Source organism: Rhinoraja longicauda, chromosome 38 (genome assembly GCF_053455715.1).
Source record: "Rhinoraja longicauda isolate Sanriku21f chromosome 38, sRhiLon1.1, whole genome shotgun sequence".
In the NCBI taxonomy this organism is placed as follows: domain Eukaryota; kingdom Metazoa; phylum Chordata; class Chondrichthyes; order Rajiformes; family Arhynchobatidae; genus Rhinoraja; species Rhinoraja longicauda.
This window is the reverse complement of record NC_135990.1, coordinates 7461190-7484191: the sequence shown is the minus strand read 5'-3', so window position 1 is coordinate 7484191 and position 23002 is coordinate 7461190. Positions and strand designations below refer to the sequence as shown.

General features: G+C 41.8%; 1 protein-coding gene across 1 annotated transcript in view; it reads left to right on the top strand.

Annotated features, from left to right (window-relative positions):
- etfa (electron transfer flavoprotein subunit alpha) overlaps positions 1-23002 on the top strand; it is a 51162-nt gene that overhangs the window by 5839 nt on the left and 22321 nt on the right. Inside the window, exons 3-9 of the mRNA XM_078429766.1 lie at positions 143-224; positions 2162-2244; positions 6130-6229; positions 10820-10930; positions 11582-11683; positions 14163-14231; positions 16924-17006. Of these exons, the coding sequence (XP_078285892.1) occupies positions 143-224; positions 2162-2244; positions 6130-6229; positions 10820-10930; positions 11582-11683; positions 14163-14231; positions 16924-17006 (630 nt within the window). The remainder of the gene's footprint in view (positions 1-142; positions 225-2161; positions 2245-6129; positions 6230-10819; positions 10931-11581; positions 11684-14162; positions 14232-16923; positions 17007-23002) is intronic.

Here is a 23002-nt window from a genome sequence, read left to right as displayed (position 1 = left end):
ACGTTGGGTGGAAAAATGGGGCGTATTTTTGCAACTTAATGATGCAGTTGATGTTACGCAGAGATTTTTCTTGCCTGCTTCTCGTGCGTTCATTGTTTCTCGTGAGATTTGTTCAAAGCTATTGATGACTTAATTCTTGCAGGTGGTGGAAGAAGTCAGTAAGGTGCAAGGAGTGAAGAAGATTTTAGTTGCACAGAATGACATATTCAAAGGCTTGCTACCAGGTGGGCAAGTTTGATTTACTTACTCACTGCGATACAGAGGGAGGTCATTTTGTTAATTAGGTCCATGCTATTTCTTAGAAGAGCAATCTCATCCCTCATCTCCATATTTTCCTGTACCTCTGCACCAGGTCCTCCTTGCTTCTTTTGTCACTAGGTGTAGGTGTAATTGACATTTTAAGAAGTATTGAAATGAGTATATGAAATGTCATACAAGGCTGGCGGGCAAGTACGTAAAATAGGATTAGTATGGATCGGTGGTGGACACGATGAATTGCAATTGCAGAGTGCATCACTTCGTATTTATTTGGAGTAAATTCCAACTGGCATTAACGCACTAACGCACCGATTGCACCCTGTTGCCTAAGACCACCATCCACACTGTCAACAACTCCACCAATCTTTGTATCATCTTGGAACTTTCTGATTATGTCACCTACATCCATGTACAAATCATTCGCATATGTTGCAAACAGCACTGATCCATGTGGAACACCACCAGACTCTGGCATCCAATCCCCCAAACACTCTTCTACCATATCCTTTGTGTCTCCTCTTGCTCAGCCAATTTTAGATCCAGTTTGACAACGTGCCCTGAATCCCACAGGCCTTAATCTTTAGGACTAGTCTCCCTTTTGTACTTTGTTGAAGGCCTCAGCGAAGTCCCGTGTTAACCATATCAACTGCACTGCCCTCAACAATGTATTTTGTTACCTCCTCAAAACATTCAATTCGATTGACCAGATAAAATCAAAGCTAATCCTGCTTAGTCTCTCCACGTAATCATTAATTCTGTCCCTCAGAATTTTTTCCAATAACTTCCTCACTGCTGACAGTTGGCACACAGGTCTGTCATTACGAGTCTTCACCCACTACCTTTCTTGATAAAGGGGTGGTGCGGGATGGGTGGGGAGTGGACAACATTTGCCTCCCTCCGCCATTTGGTAGCTTGCTTATGGCCAACAAAGATGTGAAAATCTCAACTAGTTCCAGCGATCCCTTCCCTCGCCTCCTGTTTCTGTTTACATTTTTATCTGACTCGCATGATGTTCTCTGCTCTATGCTATTGGTGAAGTTGTAGGTTATGGTGTTTAAGTACTAAAATAATGCAAGTGGGATTTATAAACGAGTTATTCTTGAAGAACCTGACACAAGAGTTTTACACTTGCAATGGTCTTTCGATATTGTTCCTCTGAGAGGGCATTTGTCATTTTTAGATTTAGAGATTTAGAGATACAGCGCGGAAACAGGCCCTTCGGTCCACCGGGTCTGCGCCGCCCAGCGATCCCCGCACTTGAACACTATCCTACACACACTAGGGACAATGATTTTTTACATTTGCCCAGCCAATTAACCTACATACCTGTACGTCTTTGGAGTGTGGGAGGAAACTGAAGATCTCAAAGAAAACCCACGCAGATCACGGGGAGAACGTACAAACTCCGTACAGACGGCGCCCGTAGTCAGGATCGAACCTGAGTCTCCGGCGCTGCATTCGCTGTAAGGCAGCAACTCTACCGCTGCGCCACCGTGCCGCAATTCTACTGCTTTCTTGTGCTCTTAACTATTTTTACTCTAACTGTATGACTAACATGCGTTTGTATAGCTTCAAACACTGTCCCTAAAATTTATTATGGGATGTTAAATGACATAATTAAAAACAAACTAGCGATAACACATGCCGTTGATGTAAGTAATAAATCTCCCCACTAAGTCTCGAGTAGGTTTATGGGGAAACCCTTATAACTGCAATCGGTAAAGGGATAGGAACCAAAAAAAGAAGGACATTGAAGATGTACAGGCATGTGCTAGCCTCTAATTTCATGTTTCAGTTGGTGATTTATTACTCTTGGGGTTCAATATTATTCTTTTGACTAATATAGAAGTTTTCAGACAGTTCATTTCTATCCTTAATGTTCCCTTTTCTCTATTGTTCACAGAGGAACTGACACCACTGGTTCTGGCTTCACACAAACAATTTAAATTCACACACATATGTGCTGGGGCCTCTGCCTTTGGGAAGGTAAGTTTTCAACATCAGCAATAAAGCATTGCTGGGAATGTAGAGCACAGAAGTGGTTGATTTCAAGTGAACGGACACATGTTGGTTTTAATGCACCACACACATCTCCTCTCCCCGTTCCCCCCTCCTAACTGTATCCACATCCCTATCCTTTTCTGTCTTGTCTTTCTGGATTATCCCTAAATCTCATTAATGCCGACACAAGAGACTGAATCCTTGAGCAAACCAGATGCTGAAACCTTGAGCAAAAATCAAAGTAAGGAACTCGGTTGGCCAGGCAGCATCTGTGGGGAGAGGAGGGGAATAGACAATGCAATGTTTTAGGTGAGGATCCTTTAGACTGATGAAGTTTCTACAGTCTGAAGAGGTGTACCGACTCGAAATGTCGTCCGTTCATTTTCCTCCACAGTTGCTGCCTGGCTTGCTGAGTTTTTCCAGCACTTTGGCTATTAATCTAATTAATGCTGTTTATCTTAATTGTTATATAAAAAGTTTCACCTTCTAACTAATTTCTGAATTCAACGTTATTAGTTCTTTTCACCCCATTTTATTAATAATAGATGTGCAGTTCAATTAATACTTTGCTTTGATCGGCGAATTGTTTGGTATTGAACTATTGTTTAGCATTTGTTCTGTAATATTGAAGCAAGATACTTGGTACATTTTGCATTATTTGTTACTGTGTCAATGTGATTAAGTGAGTAATCACTTAAGCAATGTGAGTAAATGAAAATATGTTAATCTATTCCCTGAAAATATTTTCGGCATAGTTTTTTAAGTAAAATTACCTGGTGATGTTCAAATAACTTTGGACCCCAGTGTCATGTGCCCATTACAGAGTTAAATAGGACACCAAGTTTGAATTTGATTAACGCGATTTATAAGTGATTCGGAATGCACAGCTTGAGAGGGTGATCGAATAGTGATCAATAGTGACTTTCAAGAGAGCTTATTATGAAATGCCTGAAAGGGTGGAATCAAAAGGAAAAGAGCAGAGGAATAGGATTATTTATGGAGCTCTATCGAACAGCTAGCACAGGGGAGATGATCCAAAGAACAATGTTGTTGGAGTTTCATTGTGATTCTGAAAATATTTGAAACAGAATCTGCTGGAAAGTGTCCACTTGCACTTTGACGAGAAGTTTAATGTTGTAAGTGGTTGATAATGTTCTCAGAGACCCAAATTGCAATAACACTTCCTGCAACTTCCCTTGCAATCCTTCATATTGTTTTGGAGCTGTCAGGTCAATGGCTTAATGGCATCTCAATTGAATTACTGTGCATTACACAGTGCATTTTATATCTTAAGTTCTGTTTTATTTAATTAGTTCCGCTCTTTTCTCTGGGCTGAATTCTACTATTTTCTGTGATTCCCAGCAAGATTGTAATCATCTGACTTTACCCACTATTTGTTGCTTTTTGACTGACATTTCTACTTTAACACGTAGAAGCGAAGGGGAACAGAACATAATTTCTCTGAAGATTATTAAAAAAAAGACAAATGACCATCAGGGAAAAAAAAAGAAGTGCCATCTATTGTGAATATAGTTAATGTAAATAAAAATATCAAATGTGTTTGGGGTATAATTTTGGATGTTCATACACCAACCCTTCTTTAGAGTTTCTAAGAGCAGCTATAGAAAGTGAAAGGGATAATTTAAAACAGCTTACTAACAGTGGGTATTTCGCTTGGGCAGGTTACACCCCAGTGGTATGAATATTAACTTCTCTAACTTCAAGTAAACCTTGCTTTTCCTCTCTCTCCATCCCACCCCCTTCCTAGTTCTCCGACCAGTCTAACTGTCCCTCTGATTACATTTTTACCTCTGCTTTGTAACCTTCTATCTAACACGGATGTATTCGACATTTTCCTTGAACTTCATCTCTTTTGATGTCTCATTTTCACACCTTCCACTTCCTTATCTCTGTGCCTCTCTCTCCCCTGATTCTCAGTCTGAAGAAAGGTCTCGACCCGAAACGTCACCCATTCCTTCTCTCCCGTGATGCTGCCTGTCCCGCTGAGTTACTCCAGCATTTTATATCTATTGCCAGAAGTGGTCTTAGCGTTGAGAAGCAACTGAACATTTACGGAGAGACGAAAAAATGCTGAGCCATGTTTGTGTGCTGCAAGATCCATTTAAAGCATCCAATGCATTCCCCGCTAATTTATTATCTTTAAGGATACTTCCGGGACAGAGTGGTGGGGTATAAAACTGAATCCGATGATGGAGGCACAAGAAACTGCAGAATAAAGGGAGAGCAGCGATGTGGTGATGCAGCGGTAGAGTTGCTGCCCTACAGCGCCAGAGACCCGGGTTTGATCCCGATTACGGGTGCTATATCTGTATGGAGTTTGCACATTCTGTGACCCGTGCGGGTTTTCTCCGAGATTTTCGGTTTCCTCTCACACTCCAAAGACATACAGGTTTGTAGGTAAATTGGCTTGGTAAATGTAAAATTGTCCCTGGTGTGTATAGGGCAGTGTTAATGCGCGGGGATCGCTGGTCGGCGCGGACCCGGTGGGCTGCAGGGCCTATTTCCGCGCTGTATCTAAACTAAAGTAAACTAAACTAATATCGTTGGATGATAGAATACCCTAGTGAAGTGTTCCACTTGTTTCCTCAAACATTACTGAAGATGGCGGCGCTGCCCTAGCAGCTGCGGCTTACCTGCAGTCCATTTGTCTTTGTGTTTTTGTTGTTTTTGTTGTCTTAATTGTAGTTGTGATGTGGTGTTTTTGTGTTTTTGTACTATGTGTGTATGTGGGGGGGAGGGGGGGAACTGTAACATTGTAAATATGTGTCCCTTCCGAACGGAGACCCGACCTTTGTGTTCTGGGCCGTGTCTCCGTTCCTGCTGCGGCCTACCATCGGCCCAACTCCTGGAGCTGGCGGCCTCCAGGGCTCTGGTTCGCAGAGCCCGCGGACCAGACTCACCATCAGCGGAGCCGGCCGTTCTCGGAGGCTGCGGGAGCGGCTGCGACTTGCCTTAGGCTCGGGCCGCGTGGATGCCGACATCGGGAGCTCCGGCAGCGTGTTCGCCCGCCCCGGATCGCGGGGCTTGGGTCGGCCCGCCGCGGATATTTCACCGTCCGCGGCCTGAAATAGGCCACGGAATTTTCTCTGCTCGGCGGGGGCTTCAATGTCGGGAGCCCCGACCGCCCCGACTTGCAGCGGGGCTTGGGTCGGCCCGTTGCGGACATTTCACCGTCCGGCGCAGCCTGGAACATGGCAACGACAACAGCCTGACCGCAGGAGAAGACGGCAGGGGAAGAGAAAAAGACATTCTGGCCTTCCATCACAGTGAGGAGGGGACTGGAGGAGACTCACTGTGATGGATGTTTCTTTTTGGGGGGTTTTGTGTTGGTTGGGGTTGTGTAATTTGCTTATTTTGTTGCTCTTATTGTTGGACTGTGGGTGACGAAATTTCGTTCAAAAAACTTGTTTTTTGGATGACAAATAAAGATATCTTGATTATCTGCCAATCAATCCCTCCTCACCTGTATCCAACTCTCACTTGTGAGATCCTGCCCCTCACCTCTTTATACTGTATGGGCTACCTCCATCGGTCTAGATAAAGGGCCTCGCCCTGAAACATTTGACTGTCCATTTTCCTCCACAGATGCTGCCTAAGCTGCTAAGTTCCTCCAGTTGCTGTCCTTGAATCAGATCCTCATTGTTATCCTCAGAGTGTTCCAGACTTGTATTAGCAAATGGTTCTTTCATCACCCAGATTCCTGGGAAATTATAATGCGGGTGAATCCAATCAAAATAGCTGAATATAAAGCAACGTGAAAATAAGTATTGGTATTAGTTCTTAAATAAATATGTAAACGTTCGAACTTTGTAGAAAATAGTTTATTTGTGGCTTTCCATTTGTTTGCAGAATCTTGTGCCGAGAATAGCTGCAAAGCTTGATGTTGCTGCCATCTCCGATATCATTGAAATTAAAGCTCCAGACACATTTGTCAGAACCATCTACGCAGGTAGGAATAAGATGGAGCCTGATGCTAGATTGATGGTATAAGAAAATTTGTGATGTAAGGCTTAATTTGCCATTTCACTGAATGTACAGCCTAACTTGTTTCTTAAAGTACTCCTCGAGCCATTTGTATTATTTTCTATAATTCACTAGAATCTGGCTCGGAACGAAAGAAGAACCCACTTAAGGTTTTATTGTTACATTTCTTCCATCTGCTGCACTAAATATTTTATTTCCCTTCTGATGCCCTGTATAGAACATGCAAGCTGTTGTCAGTGGTTACTTCCATTGATCAAAGCAGGCAGATGTGTTACATATCTCATTTGCTGCAACAACTTGCACCCAAATGCAGTGAAAATCCAAAGGCATTCTATTGCTGGAAGTATTCGGCCACCGGATCAAGAACTGCGATTTTAGGAGACAAAACTGAAGGCAAGGTTGTAGGATTTTTGAGTGGGCGCTTGAGCAGGAGAAGGGATACAGCAAAGGCGGCTTCAGGATGTTTGGGTGCATAACCTGAAGAGGGATCCGGGGATGAAAGGTGTAGGAAAGTGGCTCGTGGGCAGATTTTACAGTAAAAAAGACAGTGACAGAGAGTTAGTCATAGAGTCATACAGACTGGAAACAATTCCTTCAGCCCAACTTGCCCACACCAACCAACATGCCCCATCTGCATTTGTCCCCCCTGCCTGCAATTGGCACATAACCCTCTAAACCTATCCTATCCAATAGTCAATAGTCATTTATTTCAATAGTCAATAGTCATTTATTTGTCACATACACATAAATGTGCAGTGAAATGAAAAATTACCCGCAGTTCAACATGTACCTGTCCAAACGTTTTTTAAACGTTGTGATAGTACCTGGCTCAACTTCCTCTTCCGGCAGCTCGTTCCATATACCTACCACACTTTGTGTAAAAAAAAAAAGTTGCTGCTCAATTTTCTATTAAATCTTCCCCCCCTCACCTTAAACCTATGTCCTCTGGTTCTTGATTCCCCTACTCTGGGTAAAAGACTGCATTTATGCTATCTGTTCTTCTCATGATCTTGAAACGCCTCTATAAGATCACCCCTTCCTCCTGCTCTCCAGGATATAAAGTCCTAGCCTGCTCAACCTCTCCCTATAGCTCAGGCCCTTGAGTCCTGGCAACATCCTCGTAAATCTTCTCTGCACCATTTTTCCTTTAGCAGGATGGCCAAAATTAAACACAACATGACCTCCCAACTTCTGTACCCAATATTCTGACTGATGAAATCCAATGTGCCAAAAGCCTTCTTGACCACCCGTGACACCACTTTCAAGGAACTCTGTACCTGCACTCTTAGATACCTCTGCTCTAAAACACTCGCCAGAGCCCTTCCATTCACTGTGTAGGTCCTGCCCATTTTAGAGTTCCTAAAGTGCAACACCTTGCACTTCACTGTGTTAAACTCCATCAACCATACCATGTGAGCGAAGGAGAGGCACGTATTAATGTAGACTAGTGAAATGAAGGTTTTTTTTTTAAGGAGATGCAAGAAACAGCAGATGCTGGAATTTTGGAAGTGCTGGAGGTCAAGCATGTGGTATACGTAGAAAGGTCCTGACCCAAAACATTGTCCATGCATTTCCCTCAGATACTCCTGACCCACTGAGCTCCTCCAACTCGTGGTCTTTGACAGTGTAACAATATCCAAGTAATTTATGCACACGAGTACTCATTCTCGCACATGCTCAGCCTCGCGCATATAATTATGTAAATCAGGCAATGTCCTGGGACTTGAAAAATAAAGATGGCACTGGTTTCGTTCCCAACACGAGTGGACTCGAGCCTTACTTCTCTGACTAATATGTGCTAAGTTTACTTTTATCATAAGAGGGCACGAAACAAAACATGGTGTCAGAAAAGGGAATGAAAAGTTGTGGAACAAAAGGAGGCTATGATGATTAGCAAAAATGCTTTGAAATGCTTTCAGGAATCAGTGTTCCAATGCTCAACGACCGGACTAGCTGCATGCATAAGAGGAACGGTATGCAGGTCAGTGCACACACAAGGCTAGGACACAGTGTGTAAATCAGTGCTGTGTGGACCAAGGGACAGATGAGTAAGAACGGCAACTTTGTTGTATTTGGAACAGCCGAAGGCTGTGTTTTCTTTAAAAGCTAAGAGCTTTAAAGTTAAAAGCTGCAGGAGCAGTATTGAAAACAGCAAAAGCTGCAGAAGTGGAATGGAATACGCTCTCAAGATAAACAGACGGCTGTTCGAGATAAGCCGTACTGAAAACGACTGTTACCAAGGAAGACATAGACAAGGGACCTTGGTAATCTCAAATTTAATGATGTTTTGAATTCTAACTTGATGAAGTGTACTGAAGTACGATTGTTTACCATAGAAACTTGAAGGAGACCCCCTAAGATCGCGCAAGCTGTGTGTGGAACAGAAAAAATAAAATTGTGTTCTAGTTTGATAATATTTTCGAGAGTAATAGAAGACACTAGTGTATATTACGCTATTAATAGAGGATATTAACGAACATTACGCAGTCGTCAGGCGTTTAGCTGAACGTATAGCTGAATGTTACAAAAGCTATTGAGAGCGACGAGACGAGATACGCTGATATCTCAAAATGGCGCAGACCAATTCTTCTTTCCACACAAGGGCAGGAAGGAGGAATGCCCCACGCATGGGAAGGACTGCAACAGAAGCGGACGACAAAACCACCTCGCCTGCTGCTGCAAAAAGAGGAAGGAGAGCACGCAGAAACGGGATCGGCACAAGGTCGTAGAGACATCTGACGCGGCGTCTGTGAGCTGCATTGGGGTAAATAGAGCCAGAACCAATTCCTCTTCAGGCCTATTGGTTGAGATGCAGGTCGGCACAGAAGCCATCAAGTTTCAGATTGACTCGGGTGCCAGTGTTACTGTGATTCCCAAAGATCTTGTCCCCAACAAAGAGGACATTAGACGAGAGAAAATTGTCTTAAAGATGTACAACGGATCCAATTTGGCGGAAGGTCGGACGAAAGTCATACTCCGGAACAAGACGAACAACAAGAAGTACCGTATTTATTCACAAAATGCTGGAGTAACTCAGCAGGTCAGGCAGCATCTCAGTCTGAAGAAGGGTCTCGACCCGAAATGTCGCCCATTCCTTCTCTCCCGAGATGCTGCCTGACCTGCTGAGTTACTCCAGCATTTTGTGAATAAATACCTTTGATTTGTACCAGCATCTGCAGTTATTTACTTATACAACAAGAAGTGTCGTGTTCACTTCATGGTGGTAGAGGAAGGCTGGCTCACACCGCTGAGCGGCAACACTGCTCAACAGATGCGACTCATCACGGTTCACTACGAGAACTTCAAGAGCCTGAATGCTATTAGCGAGGCTGGCTCATTAATCAAGAGCTCCAAAGATGTCTTTGACGACGAAAGACCTGGGAGAATGCCAGGCAAGGTCAAATTGGTAACACAGACAGAGTGACACCATCACAGTGTTCTGCAAAGCCTGTACCTGTAGCCATGAAAGAGAAGGTCAAAAATGGTCTCATGAGGCTGGCCAAGCAGGACATCTTGACTCAAGTCGAAGAACAAACTGAGTGGTGTAGCAGGCTGGTCGTTACAGAGAAAAAGGACAGCAGAGAGTTGAGGTTCTGCATTGATCCTAGACCCTTCAGTGAAGCCCTGAAAAGGGAGATCCACTGACTACCAGTCATAGAGGACGTACTCCTTGAGCTGCCCAAGGCGATTTTCTCCAAATTCGATCTGAAGTCAGGATACCTCCACTGCGAACTAGAGGAGGAGAGCAGTTTGCTAACAACCATGAACACCCCCTTTGGGAGATATCGCTGGAAGAGATTGCCATTCGGACTGAAGGTGAGTGCAGAGATCTTCCAGAAGAAGCTGTCACAAGCCCTAGATTTAGATTTTTAGATTTTTAGATTTAGAGATACAGCTCCCTTCGGCCCATCGGGTCCGCGCCGCCCAGCGATCCCCGCTCACTAACACTATCCTACACACACGGGATAATTTTTACATTTGCCCAGCCAATTAACCTAAATACCTGTACGTCTTTGGAGTGTGGGAGGAATCCGAAGATCTCGGAGAAAACCCACGCAGGTCACGGGGAGAACGTACAAACTCCGTACAGACGGCGTCCGTAGTCAGGATCGAACCTGAGTCTCCGGCGCTGCATTCGCTGTAAGGCAGCAACTCCACCGCTGCGCCACCTTGCCGCCGACATCATCCTATTCGGAGTAGGAGACACCAGAGAAGATGCAGAAAGAAATCACGATGCAAGACTGGGAAATCTTTTGACCGGTAATGTCAAAAGCTCTTTGAACCCAGCTGAGACCATGTGCGGTATTATTGCCTTGCTTTCTGTAATGTACCTCGTGGCTTAAATTAGTCTGCTTTAAATGTATGCATTGGTTGGGATTTAGGATGTGAGCTTGCTCCTTTTGATTAGGAAACTATATATTCCAATGTAATCCAAAACATGTGTTTGAGACTAACATAACTAAAAAATTAGTCAAATGTGTTTTAGAAGATCCAGACCTCCAAAGTTCACCTTGAAGTAAGAGATTTTTTTCCCTTGATTCTTGGGTGTTTATAGGAAATGCTCTGTGCACGGTGAAGTCGAGCGATGAAGTAAAAGTCTTCTCTGTACGAGGTACAGCTTTTGAAGCTTCTGCTACAGATGGAGGAGATGCAAGTTCTGAAGAAGGTAAACGGCCTTAAGGCTAATAAGTATTGGCGTAAGATTTCTGGCCGCAAACTTGTGTTTAGTTTTGACTAAGTCGGTTTCCTGAGGAGTATTATTGTAACATGGTATACTGTAACTTTCATAAAAGGTTATAGAACTAAACAGGCCATTGGGTCCATTGTGCCTGCACCAGTCACTTGTGTTCCTGCACTGTTTTGTTTGCTGTGTTCTAAGTAGCAAAAGCAACAACAATTCTGTTGCTGTTCTTAATGGTAGTAATAGAGAAAGTAAAGCTTACATATCCTTGGAGACTTGTGGAGCATAACAATTTGTTTATACTTGTAGGAAATTCCTTACTGAGTTATTTTAAGGAAAGACTTCAGTCTCATGGCACTTTAACTGACAAGCAGTTCACCAGCAAGCTCAGCTGGTGTCTTCTGAGAATCTGCACAGTTAGCAGTCTGTGTTCAGTGCAATATGGGGGGCTCTGAGTTGCATATCTCTTATATAGTTTACATGTGGCAAAATCAGTGCTTAATTGGGAGACAAAACTTGGAGGTATTTATTAGATCAGCCTTTATTGGCAGAAGCTCAATACTAAATACATCTGCAGTTTTATTTTTGGTTTTCTTTACAAAAGTAACCTTTGGTCTCCTGCTTTTTTGTTTTTAGTACCAGTTCCACCTGCAGCTGGTTTGTCCGAATGGTTGGAACAAAAGTTGTCTAAAAGTGACCGCCCAGAATTAACCAGTGCCAAAATTGTGATATCTGGAGGTGAGTAGTTGATGCAGTGTCTAATATTTTAGATGTACAATCAGAGGTGGGAATTGGCTCAAATGAAACTTTTAGCCATTTAATGGATTCCAGGGTTGCATCAGTTACAAGAATAATGAATAAATCTGCATCACATAAATGTTTAAAATATAATTTTTAATAAAAATACTAGACCAAGTGGAGCTGTTGGGCCCATTCCTTGTAGAGTTTCCTTTGTGACCTGGGGAAATCGCGTTTTTTCTTTAAAATAAATTGTTTAAAAAAAGAAATAAAATGAATCTCAATGAAATAAAGATCCTATGTAAAATAAAGAGGCTGAGATGGATCCGAGGTCTTTTCCAAAAATGGGCGGCCAGGCGGGGAGTGGGCAGGCGAGGGGGGACAGGGAAGGGTACCGGGCATCGAGCGGGAGGTCAGAGCCAATCATTCGACCTAACGTGGGGACACGAGTCCTCTTTTGCCTGACCCTTGTATTCCAAATCCTAAGAGGAGATAGCTCTAGATTTGACAATACTTTGGATACTGTTATTAGGAAAGTAATTTGGATCAGCAAATAAAATATGAATTTAATAAAATATGCATTTAAATGTAACCCATAGTTTGTTGGTTCCCTTTATTCCTGCAAAATATATGTATAATTGAGCAATGAAACATATCCCGTGTTATTGATAATTTGTAATAAAATTGGAAATGGTGCAAACATCCTGGAAGCTTTGGAGAGAGAAACACAAAGGTAAAGTTCCAGCATCTTAACCTTTCTCTTTCCTGCTGGCTGATGTTTGAGTATCCTTGGCATTTTGTACGTTTTTTAATGTTAAATTAATACACAGGTTGGAATTATTGGCTTTAAAAAATGTCAGTGTTTTTGTTTGTGTAAGCCTGTAATCCGACTTATTTAATGTCACCAGTAAAACCAGTGCTTCTGAGTTCTGTTGTGCCACATGGATTGGTGTTTAATTTAGTTTGGAGATACAGCATGGAAACGGGTCCTTCAGTCCACACGAATACTGTGTTATCCCATTTTTGCAACCACTCTCTACACCTGGGGTCCCCAACCTTTTTCGTCCCGTCTACCCATGGCAATTTTTCAAAAGTAAATTTACCCCCACCCTGTTTTGTTCAGTGATTTGTGTTTACACCTCTACCATAATAAAGCAACAGACAAAGGGGAAATTTTAAAATACTGTTTTTAACATTATTATTTTAAGTTCAAATAACAATAATGGTAGGTGAAATTTACCCCCGGGGGTAAATTCACCCCAGGTTGGGAACCCTTGGTCTACACACTAGGAGCCATTTACAGAGGCCAATTAACCTACAAACTCGCACATCTTTGGCATGTGGGAGGAAACCGCAGCACCCGGAGGAAACACACGCTGTCACTGGGAGAACATGCAAAGTTCATACAGACAGACGTCAGGATCAAAGCTGGGTCTCTGGCTCTGTGAGGCAGCAGCTCTACCAGCTGTGCTACTAAAGGCTGTGAAGGCTGAACCAGGCAAGGAGCAGCTTCCTTTTCTTGAGTGAATCATTGTTCTCTTCTCTCTAGTTTTGTGGCTGCTATTTCTGTTCCTGGCCATTCAGTATCAGATTATTTGAATTCAATATGGCAATGATGAATTCAATGATGGCAGTCCTTATGATTATGTAGATAGACACAAAAAGCTGGAGTAACTCAACAGGACAGGCAGCATCTCTGGAGAGAAGGATTGGGTGACGTTTTGGGTCGACACCCTTCTTGGGTATCTGCACAGCCACCTAGTCATGTATTTAATGTGAAACCTAATTAAATAGCTCAATATATTGACCAACTTTAACTGCATGAAAAGTAACGGTGATGAATGGCGCAATGTGCTGGGGTAACTCAGCAGGTCAGGCAACATCTCTGGAGAACATGGATGGGTGACGTTTCACAGAGTGCTGGAGTAACTCAGCAGGTCAGGCAACATCTCTGGAGAACATGGATAGGTGACGTTTCACAGAGTGCTGGAGTAACTCAGCAGGTCAGGCAACATCTCTGGAGAACATGGATGGGTGACGTTTCACAGAGTGCTGGAGTAACTCAGCAGGTCAGGCAACATCTCTGGAGAACATGGATGGGTGACGTTTCGGATTGAGACCCTTCGTCAGACTCGTGCTTCCAGTCTGAAGTAGGGTCTCAACCTGAAACATCACCTGTTCATGTTCTCCAGAGATGCTGCCAGACCTGCTGAGTTACTCCAGCATTTTGTTCTTTTGTGTATTAACCAGTATTTGCAGTTCTTTTGTTTCCACAACTAACCAGTGATGATTTGTTGAAATATATTAGACAAAACTTTTTTTTCTACAGGAAAATAATAGAATCTCTCAGGCTTTCTTTCTGGACCTTTTGTACATCTAGCCCATTGCATTTAAAAAGAATCTTCTCTGTATGTTTATATTGGTTATATTCACTGTAAATTCACTTTTAAATCATTTATTTTGTTTTAATACTTTTTAGGTCGTGGTTTAAAGAGTGGAGACAACTTCAAGTTATTGTATGACTTGGCTGACAAATTACATGCTGCTGGTAGGTGCTTTCTTTAATAGCCCATTCTTTCTTGTAGATGAATGTCATTTGTCTCCTTATTTTACTCCTCCTCCAGTATATTGTTCTGAAATTATTGGGGATCGCTTCATTGTAACATTTATTGGGGCAAAAATCCCTCGCGTGATGTCCTCATGATCTGTGTTATTTTGATGAAAATTACATCATGTAATTTTGCAGACCTTTTAAAGGTGTGTTACATAATTTCCCAGCTGGTGGTGAAACTTGGGCTGCTGCTTCTGTACTGACATGGCAACTTGTGTAGTCTGGAAAAGGGACATGCAGCAAAACACCCTCTGACAGTAATCATAGCTTGAGCCTGTGTGACATTGGCGTGTCAACTCGTGTACCGTGAGGTACACCACTTTTAATCGTTAGACATGAAAATGGTGTGGCTTCTCTCTGCGCACATTTCTTGCCAACATTTTCACTTATCAACAAAGGCTGTTTACAGTGCGGATTACCATTTGAATTTTTACATTGCATTGAATGGCATCCCTGTGTGGTACCTCAGCTGCACGGAGGCAGAGAGGAAAGCTCTTCAGCGGGTAGTCCCTAGAGCTCAGAGGACCATCGGAACACAGCTACCAGCCTTGGAGGGCATCTACAACTCATGATGCCTCAGAAAAGCCACCACAAAGACTCTTCACACCCCTGCAACAGTCTGTTCGAACTTCTACCATCGGGCAGACATTACAAGGCCTTCTACGCCCGCACCTCCAGACTCAGGAACAGCTTCATCCCCAGGGCCATAGCTGCTGTGAACCGGTCCTGCTGAGCCGGATGGTCACATCGCACAGAGAACCGGCACAGATCTACTTGCACTTTATTCTGTTTTAAAACTGTTGTAATTTGTTTCATTGGGTTGTTTAAATTAATACTGACTAGCTAATTAATTTATTGCATCGTAATTATGCGCATTCCCAATCTCGTTGTACCCCTGTACAATGACAATAAAGATATATTGTATTGTATTGTATATACCCGAAATTAGCAGATGTTTATGGAGTTCCATCTCTGGTGAGAGAGCCCATTTGTGGTGTCAAATCTCCATTGTAAATGTACACGTGGGAATTTGTAACAAATATGTGACAATTGAAGCTACAACTTGGCTTTGGGGTTAGATTTTGTCTGCACATTGTACAGTATTTATCTCCCTATTTTCGGTTGGAAAATAATGGTTGAACTTTTGATTTCAGCACATCTATTGAAAAGGTGCGTAGGAAGGAACTGCAGATGCTAGTTTATACCGAAGATAGACACAAAATGCTGGAGTGACTCAGCGGGACAGGCAGCAGCTCTGGAGAGAAGGAATGGGTAACGTTTTGGGTCCGTCTGAGGGAGGGTCTCGACCCGAAACATCACCCATTCCTGCTCTCCAGAGATGCTGCTTATCCTGCCGAGTTACTCCAGCATTTAGCTTTTATCTTCTGTTTAAAAAGTACTGCTGGTATTCCCTGCTGCAATAAGCTAACAGAGTTCTGCAGCAGGTCTTCTGCTTTGAGCCCAGTGCCTGGTAACACATCAGACTCCGAAGTTTGGGAGGGGAATATCCATCTCATGTCATAATTTAATTTTGGACGTTGGAGTTCTATGAATTCATTCCAAGTTATTGAATGAAGTTTTCATGATTTCTATGTTAAAATTTTAAGTCTGGATTTGAAACTTGCACCAGGACGTTAGGGCTTAAGTTATTCAGTTTTGTTTTTGTTTGGGTTGTATGCCACTTTAGACTTGCAAAAATATTTTTTTAAGGAAAATGCGCATACGTGTGGTTTGTATTATAAATTGCAATTAAATTGGTAATGACAATAATATTCACACATTCTAAATTATACATTGCCAATGTGTTTTTTGTAATCTGAACTTTTTTATTTCTTAAGTTGCCTCTGGTTCATCTCTGATTAGCGTATTCATGTGAATAATCGTGATTGGTTAGTAGTTCATGCATGTTTCAGAGCTACATATTTGACTGTCAGGGACTGTCATATGTTGAAAGACTGGAGCGACTAGGCTTGTATATACTGGAATTTAAAAGGATGAAAGGGGATCTTATCGAAACGTATAAGATTATTAAGGGGTTGGACACGTTAGAGGCAGGAAACATGTTCCCAATGTTGGGGGAGTCCAGAACAAGGGACTACAGTTTAAGAATAAGGGGTAGGCCATTTAGAATGGAGATGAGGAAAAACCTTTTCAGTCAGAGAGTTGTGAATCTGTGGAATTCTCTGCCTCAGAAGGCAGTGGAGGCCAATTCTCTGAATGTATTCAAGAGAGAGCTAGATAGAGCTCTTAAGGATAGCGGAGTCAGGGGGTATGGGGAGAAAGCAGGAACGGGGTACTGATTGAGAATGATCAGCCATGATCACATTGAATGGCGGTGCTGGCTCGAAGGGCCAAATGGCCTAATCCTGCACCTATTTTCTATTGTCTATTGACATAACTATATATCACCTACATGAATTAATCTTGGTAAAATAAAAATCTCTAATTTTTGAAAAAGGTCTTTGGCAATATGTTTTATAATTATCAGTTAAATGCATAAAATATAAGTAAAAAGATCTTTGAGACCATTCCGAATTTTACATTTAAAAATAGAAAGAATCAGTTTTAAAATGTGCCAGTAAGGTCTGTAATGGAACAACTATTGACATCTTTTACCTTCATATTGCAGTGGGTGCTTCTCGGGCTGCGGTAGATGCAGGATTCGTGCCTAATGATTTACAAGTTGGACAGACTGGGAAGATTGTGGCACCCGTAAGTATAATACTTGACCTGAAGTTGCTCAGTAAACTGTTGACAGATTTAGCTGCTAGATTGTAATTCCCAGGCAAATGGTGTGCTGGAAAGCCGAAATGAGTGTGTGTACTTCTCAGTATGTACACAAATCAGATTCAGAGATCTCAGCTGCCAGGATTTCCTTTTGATGAATGACAGCTGATTAAGTTAAAGGTTTTGAATATGTATAGTGACTTTGTTGCTTCAAAAGTACATTTACATTGGCAGATACATCTGGCTCTCTGGTCCTTTAGTTTAGAGATACAATGTGCCACCAGACCGTTCAGCCCACTAAGTCCATGCCAACCAATGATCACCCGTACGTTAGTTCTATGTTATCCCAGTTTTGCATCCTACACACTAGGGACGATTTACAAAAGCCAATTAATCTACAAACCTGCACGTCGTGGGAATGTGGGAGGAAACCGGTGCACCCGGAGAAATCCCACGCGGTCACAGGCCGAACGTGCAAACTCGATACAGATAGCACCCATAGTTAGGATTGAACCCGGGTCTCTGATGTTGTAAGGCAGCAACTCTACCGCTGTGCTATTTGATGACGCTCTGATGCAAAGCGTGCCGGAAACTCTTGGTAGGAACTGATAGTTTTTGTGGATAGTGACTCAAGTTACCGCTTAACTTTGTAAATAGTTGTGAATTAATTCCATTTTGTCGATGGAAATTGTGGCACAACTTGAAAGGAGACAAGGTGGAACAAAATAATAATCTTCACCAGAGACATGAGATCCTTGGATTCAGTTTAGGCATTTTTCTCTCGGGATCTAGGTAGTAAATTTCTTAAATAGGGTTATTTACTTCAGTTCACTGTTGTTATTGTTTGTTAATACCATCGCTCTGGTTTTTCAAGCATCTGGTTTACATTTTATTTCCTAACATTAGCTCCATAGAAATCATGAATTTTAAATCATGGATATTTTAAACTTGTATTTCCACTTCACGTCAAAGGTGCATTTTTATAATTTATAGCATTTATTTGTATCATGCACTGGATATGAACAGGAACAGTGAGTGATATTCTTACTGCACAAAATGCTGGAGTAACTCAGCAGGTCAGGCAGCATCTCGGGAGAGAAGCAATGGGCGACGTTTCAGGTCGAGACCCTTCTTCAGACTGAAGGGTCTCGACCCGAAACATCGCCCATTCCTTCTCTCCCGAGATGCTGCCTGACCTGCTGAGTTACTCCAGCATTTTGTGAATAAATACCTTTGATTTGTACCAGCATCTGCAGTTATTTTCTTATATTATATATATTCTTACTTACTGCAATTAGACTAACAGAAAATACACAATAAATTGTCAGTTATTGGAAGTAAATTAGATCACGGTGCATAAAACCAAATAAATGGAGCCAAACAGTACTGCAAAGTACGAAGTGGTTTTGAAAATTGAGGTAAAATAGTGGTTAGAGTTGTACAGCTTGCTCCAAAAACATGATGGTTGAATGGAAGAAGCTGTTCTTGACCCTAGTTGTACAGCTCTCATGCTCCCATTCTAGCTTCCTGATAGAAGCAGTAAGTGTGGCTATGGCGGTGTGGATCTCGGATATTAGCTGCCTTCTTGAGGAATGCTTCTTGTAGATTCCTTTGACAGCGGAGAGGTCAGTAACTGCGAGGGATTGGTCCAACACTTTCTGAAGAAGGGTCTCGACCCGAAACATCACCCATTCCTTCTCTCCCGAGATGCTGCCTGACCTGCTGAGTTACTCCAACACTTTGTGAATAAATACCTTCGATTTGTACCAGCATCTGCAGTTATTTTCTTATACTTTCTGCACCTCCATCCTTTTCCCAACCAGCCCAGGATGCATTCTGTCAATTTATTTGCGACTCGTTCAGATAAACAATATTGTTTAAGGGAATAAACTAAACCGATTCCTTTGTATTCAAGAGACAGGCACAAAATGCTGGGGTAACTCACTGGGTTACCACCAGGCAGCATCTCTCAAAGAAAAGGTGATGTTTCGGGTCGGAACTCTTCTTCAGACTGAAAGTAGAAGAGGTTGAGGGGGGTGGGTGGGGAAATAAACTGGAGGCGTGTAAAAGCCGCTGACTTACTCCAGCATTTGGTGTCTATCTTCGGTATAAACCAGCATCTGCAGTTCCTTCCTACACCTTTGTATTCAAACACAGGGATATGTATTGCGGGCATAAACCTAATTAGTTGTGTGGATTCTGCCATCATTTGCTAATTTAATGATAAATATACATGTTAGAAAGCATTTAATGTGCGAGTAAAGTGTGCCTTTATGCACCTGGGTATTTAGATTTGGGATTTTAAATCCCTTAAGACAACATGTCTTACTCCAACAAACAAGAGTGCAGTGGTTTCATTAATTCAGAAATTGTGCACAATCCTATCAGTGTGCATCAAAGAATAGTAACAAGGTCAGGTGCTTGCTTTAAAATTCTCTTTGTTTTCTTCTGTCTGGTGAGATGCTAATTTTGTCAAACTGTAACTTTAATTTAGAGCAAAAGAACAAGTTGTTGGAGGTGCTGCATGTGTCATGCAGCATCTGTGCGGGGATGGAATTACCCAGTGTGTCGAGCTGAGACACAACATCAGGGATAATTCAGGACCTTGATCCAAAAATCAGCAATTCTCTCCCTTCCCTCCTGAAGTTGCTGCTCGATCCACAGTTCCTCCAGCAGTTTTTATTTTGCTCCAGATTCCAGCACCTGTGGTGTCTCCATAATTTTAATTCCACAAAAACACTGTGCATGGACTTGCACGATTTTCTTATTTTCCTCAGTCAAAACTCTGTCTCCTAATTTCTTAAACTTGTCACATTATGTTACTTTCTGCCGCAACTCCCCTGTGCCTTGTTTGAGACAAGCTATTGCGCGCATGTGGTTAAAATTGTACTTATAACAAAAGAAGAGAACTTGGACGATGAGAGAGCTTGCGCGGTTGTGGGCTACATGGTTAATCTGAGACTGACCTATTTGCCATATTTATAAAATTAAATTTGAGTATTTTGCTCAAAATAATGTTTTAAAAAATCATGGCAGCTTAGTGTACTGTGGTCGATAAAACAAGAAATATGGAGGAATTTATTTTTGCAATCGAGCTCTAAATGTACTTCCTAAAATGGTGATAGATAAATAATTGTTAAACTATAGTGAAAGTGAATTTTACATTGGAAATTGTACTGTCAGATTTCAGCAGTTTGTATTGTATAGGGTTCTGTGACTTTCACATTAATGGACTGACTTGAATTGGATTTTGTAATCTTTAAGCCTAGGGTATTATTATAATTAAAATAATAATTCGATGTGGATTTTACTCGCAAGACGGTACGTGTTCTCAGAGGGTTAATTGCCTAACATTTTTTAGAAACTTTCGTTTTAAGGTTCCATTAAAGGATATTGGACATTACACAGTTTCACTGAGGAGTATTGTATGTGTTCTCTGTGGCTCAGCCAAAGCTCTCAGTGGTTAGCGAGATCCATAAGTGCACATAAATAATGTGTCCTGAGAATACACACAGCCTCTAAACGCAGAAGTGCCCCACAAAGCAGGCATAAGTGCTCCAAATGTTGTTCTCTGCATGGACTTTATTTGTGCATGTAAATTAAATCTGATTCTGTTTCTCACCTTGCCGATTTGCATGTCATATGTTTAACCTGCAACGAGTGGTAAATTACCCTGACTAGCTCACACGTTGAGTTCACCCATAGAATGGATTTGGCAATTTATTTTAATTTCAAGCTGTTCTTACTGAAAATTAAACAGAAAACTGAGCAGCTGTGTTTTAATTCCAACGTATTATTTTGTTGTATTGCAGCTTCCAATCTGATATATTTACAACTGACTGCATTTGATGTATGCAGTCTAGCTGTGAATTTTATTCTGGTGATTTAAGTTGACAGTGTATGGATGCTTAGACATGGGCTCCTCTCCCAGCTGGTAGCTTATTGAGAGATTTGAGCAGTCTTCTACTCATTCGAAGACCGTTGAAGTAGGGTCTATGAAGATTCTACATTAACATTTAATCCTTTTAAAATCTTCTGAAGTTCAGAATACTTGGCATAGACCATTCTGTCCACCGGGTCTGTAGTGGTGGTTTTCATGTTTAGTTTAGTTTTTTGACATGTGTATCAAGGTACAGTGAAAAGTGTTTTTGATGCGTGCTATCCAATCAGCGGAACGACTACACATGATTACAATCAAGCCGTCCACAGTGTACAGACACAGGATAAAGGGAATAAACGTTGAGTGCAAGGTAAAGTCCAATTAAAGTTAGTTCGAGGGCCTCCATTGTGGTGGATGGTAGGTCAGGACAGCTCTACAAAAGCTGGTGAGAGGATGGTTCAGTTGCCTGATTGCAGCTGGGAAGAAGCTGTCCCTGAATCTGGAGATGTGCATTTTCACACTTCTCTACCCCTTGCCTGATGGGAGAGTGGAGAAGAAGGGGTGTCCAGGGTGAGACTCATGCTGGTGGCCTTGCCGAGGCAGCGTGAAGTGCGGATGGAGTCAATGGAAGGCAGGTTGCGTTGCCTGATGGTCTGGGCTGTGTCCACACTTCACTGCAATTTCTCAAAGTTGCTCAAAGTTTAGTGAGTTGTAAGGTCAAGCTCATCACTCATCTCACCTTGCTGGTGCATCCTTTTGTTCCTTTCTCCCTCAACTTCCTACCTACCCCTTCAACATGTGTGAGAGGTACATCAGGCATAGTACTGACTTGAAAGCCAAAGACCATCTTATCCCTACATCTCAGTACAATGAAAGCTTGGAAGTGACACAAGGATTTCCAGGTGAATATATTTTCTGTGTTATCAAGTATATTCCATTCGGCACCCAAAGAAGTAAAACTCTTGTGATGTAGCCTGACATATTGCCAACAAACACACAGCAAGGTTACAGGTGTGTAGATTGTGTATATTAAGTATACTGCGTGAATGGAAAAGTGTCGGAAGGAACTACAGATGTCAGTTTCAACCGAAAATAGACACAAAATGCTGGAGTAACTCAGCGGGACAGGCAGCATCTCTGGAGAGAAGCAATGGGTGCGTTTTGGATCGAGAGCCTTCTGAATTTTGAATTAGCATTTTGTGTCTTATCAAATGAATGGTAAATATTGATATCTGTTGCTCATCACTACTTGCTAATCAGAATTATCACATTTAATTTTCCAGTTGGTTTTGTGTGTAAACTATAGGACAGTGTTTGGATATACACTGTCTAACCTTTATGAAGAATGATGCAATTTGCAATTTAAAAAATCGTGAAAAGTGTGTCTTCCTAGGTGGACTATTTGGTCACTCGTCTTTGCATTATCCGACTACTCTCATTGTTTTCCTTCTGGTAACATGAAAAAAGAGAAATTGATCAAAGGTAGTTTGCCCCCAATATGGAAAAGATTCCTCTCCCTTAACTCTTTAGCTTTTATTTGAAACCCTCACAGAATTGTCAACCTAAAAGAGTGCTAATTTCTCTTTCATGGAGCGAGATGTGGTATATTGTTAACTGCAGCTACATACAAGTAGACATTCAGAGTTTCACCTTGCAATGGATGTGGTGCTTCGCATCTAAAATCTGTTAGCTCCTTTTATAGCATCTATCAAAGCCTGTGTCTCCCAACTTGTCATACCAACAGGTGCTTTTATACCTCGCCACTTATAAAATGCAGAACTACTTAGAATAAATAGTATAAAATATAGTACGAATATGGAAATTGACCACTCTTTCATTAATATTTTTAAAACGTCATTCTTGAATCCTGTAGATAGATCGAACCAGTATTACTCCCTTAGGTCCTTTTAACCATTTCAATTTTGGCTGAAAGTTAAATAGCACATTGGAAAATGTTCCCGTGAAAATCCAGTAGAAGAGTCTTTCTCTCTTGTTAATTTTTTTTTGTTGTAGCTCTGATCTCGTATAATATTTTTGCAACACCAATAAGTGATTTTCTTTTTTAGATTTAGAGATACATTGCGGAAATAGGCCCTTCGGC